Source organism: Penaeus vannamei, chromosome 31, assembly GCF_042767895.1.
Source record: "Penaeus vannamei isolate JL-2024 chromosome 31, ASM4276789v1, whole genome shotgun sequence".
Lineage (NCBI taxonomy): Eukaryota > Metazoa > Arthropoda > Malacostraca > Decapoda > Penaeidae > Penaeus > Penaeus vannamei.
Window position 1 is genome coordinate 3364723 of NC_091579.1, and position 2500 is coordinate 3367222.

General features: G+C 46.5%; 1 protein-coding gene across 2 annotated transcripts in view; it reads left to right on the forward strand.

Annotated features, from left to right (window-relative positions):
• The window catches only part of LOC113812868 (GTP-binding protein Rhes), a 72583-nt gene that overhangs the window by 67373 nt on the left and 2710 nt on the right, over window positions 1–2500 (forward strand). For both annotated transcript variants that reach the window (XM_070143648.1, XM_070143647.1), the window contains one exon: window positions 1961–2143. In XM_070143648.1, coding sequence (XP_069999749.1) covers window positions 1961–2143 — 183 coding nt within the window. The remainder of the gene's footprint in view (window positions 1–1960; window positions 2144–2500) is intronic.

The following is a 2500-nucleotide window of genomic DNA, read 5'->3' on the forward strand; positions in this document are numbered from 1 at the left end:
TCTACTTTACTTTACTCTCTCATCTCCTCTCCTCTCTCTCTCTCTCTCTCTCTCTCCTGTTTCTTCTCCTTCCCCCTACCCCTTTTCCGTTGCCCTTCCTCTTACCTGTTCTTTTATTTTCTGAGCATTGTCACACTCCCCTAGACTCACACTCTGCACCTGTGTCTCAGTTAATAAGATTACAGGTAACACGTGAGAAAAGTTTCTCTCAGGAAGTTAATAAAGAACTGTTGGTAAAACGACCGATTATACAAAAGAAAAAAAAAAAATGACAACAACAACTAAATTGCGAAAACATTAGAAAGGCAAAAAGCAGTCTTATTGTTAGGAATTTGTATGATTTAATAAAAAAGAAAAAAGAAAACAAAGGATGCGTGTTTGTTCATGTCATCTTTCGTACAATCCTGAGAGAGTCTTCTACTTCTTCAGCATTCGCTATGACGTCAGCGTGCTTCGTGTGACGTCATAAGGCCGGAGGCTCATCAATATATGATGGCGCAGGCCCGGATTATAGCTTTTCCCACGAGAGGGACCTCTGAATTCGAACAGCCCCTTGTATTTTGTTTATGCCTGGCTGCTTTTCTTGGCTTTTGTTTATTTTTTCTCTTTTTCTTACTTTTTTTTCTCTCTCTTTCTCTGTCTGTCTGTATCTCTCTGTCTCTTTCTCTGTCTCTGTCTCTGTCTCTTTCTCTGTCTCTGTCTCTGTCTCTTTCTCTTTCTCTTTCTCTCTCTCTCTCTCTCTCTCTCTCTCTCTCTCTCTCTCTCTCTCTCTCTCTCTCTCTCTCTCTCTCTCTCTCTCTCTCTCCCTCTCCCTCTCCCTCTCCTCTTCTCTTCTCTTCTCTCCCTCTCTCCTCTCCCTCTACCTCTCCTCTTCTCTCCTCTCTTAGTCTTTTTTCTTATTTTTATCCTGTAAATTCGAATTTCTGCTTGTCTCTTTTTTTAGATTTCTCCCTTTTCAGTTGCTCTTATCTTCGCATCTTTCTCTTCTTTGACTTTTATTTCCATTTGTTTCTCTTTTTCATTTTCTCCCGAACATACTTATATCTTCTCTTATCACTTTCTCTCCACTCATCTATTTCTCTTTTCAATCCCTTTCTTCCCTTTCTTAGAATCCGACCAAACGTCACCTTATTTCCCTCGTTCTCTTCTCCATCTTTTCTTGTCATCCCAATTATCAATCTCTTCTTCCCTCTTCTTCCACCGTCGCTGAAGGAGGTCTCAGCTGCTAGTCAAGACCCCTAGAGGATGCAAAGATATTTATATATTTTTGAATAAATATATTTTAGCTTTTCTCACGGTCTTTAAATACCAATCTCTTCTTCCATCTATCACGCCCACGTCCTTGGTCTCCCGCCCCAACTGCTGCGCCCTTGTCGAGACCTATAATAAGACCAAACGATCATACATTTTCCTTTAATCTATTTTCATCGTTTTCGTCTTTTCTTGTCGTCCTAATTGTCCAAATCAACCGCCTCTGCTTGGTCTCTGCTGGAGCACGGTCGAACATTTCGTGTTTTTTTTTCTCTGTCCCTCTCTCTCATTCTATGTTTGTCTCTGTCTGTCTGTCTCTGTCTTTGTCTCTGTCTCCCTCCCTCTCTCTCTCTCTCTCTCTCTCTCTCTCTCTCTCTCTCTCTCTCTCTCTCTCTCTCTCTCTCTCTCTCTCTCTCTCTCTCTCTCTCTCTCTCTCTCTCTCTCTCTCTCTCTCTCTCTCTCTCTCTCTCTCTCTCTCCCTCCCTCCCTCCCTCTCCTCCCTCCCTCCCTCCCTCTCCCTCCCTCCCTCCCCTCCCTCCCTCCCTCCCTCCCTTCCAGTCTCTCTCTCCTTCCCTCCCTCCCTCTCTCTTTCCCTCCAACATTTCCCCTCCCTCTCCTACCTCTTCTTCTCAACTTATCCCATACCCTCCCCACCCCTATTTTCCTTCGTAATCCTAACTATCCGTCTCTCTCTCTTCCTCCATCCCAGGAGCGCGTCCTTAGAGGAGGTCCATGCCTTCGTCTCGTCCCTGAGCTGCTGCGCCTACGTCGAGACCTCCGCCAAGAAGGACCACAACGTCGATAAGCTCTTCTACGAGCTTTTCGTCCTCGCCAACCTACCCATGGAGATGTCGCCGGCACTGCATAAGCGCGTGTGTCCCGGACAGCCCTCGTAAGTTTTGGGTTCTGTGTGTGGGTGTGTGTTTGTGTAAGGGGGTGTTGTGTGTGTGTGTGTGTGTATGGAGGGGTGAGGTTCTGTGTGTGTGGGTGTGTACAGGGAGGGGGTTGTGTGTAAGGAGGTGTATTGTGTGTGTGTATTTGTAAGGGTGTATTGTGTGTGTGGGTGTAAGGGGGCGGGGGTTGTGTGTGTGTGTGTAACGGGAGGTGTTGTGTGTGGTTGTGTGTGTGTAGGGAGGGGGGAGGTTGTGGGTGTGTGGGTGTGTACGGGGAGGGGGGGGGTTGTGTGTGTAAGGGGGTGTTGCGTGTGTGTGTAACGGGGAGTTGTGTGTGTGAGTGTAAAGAGGTGGTG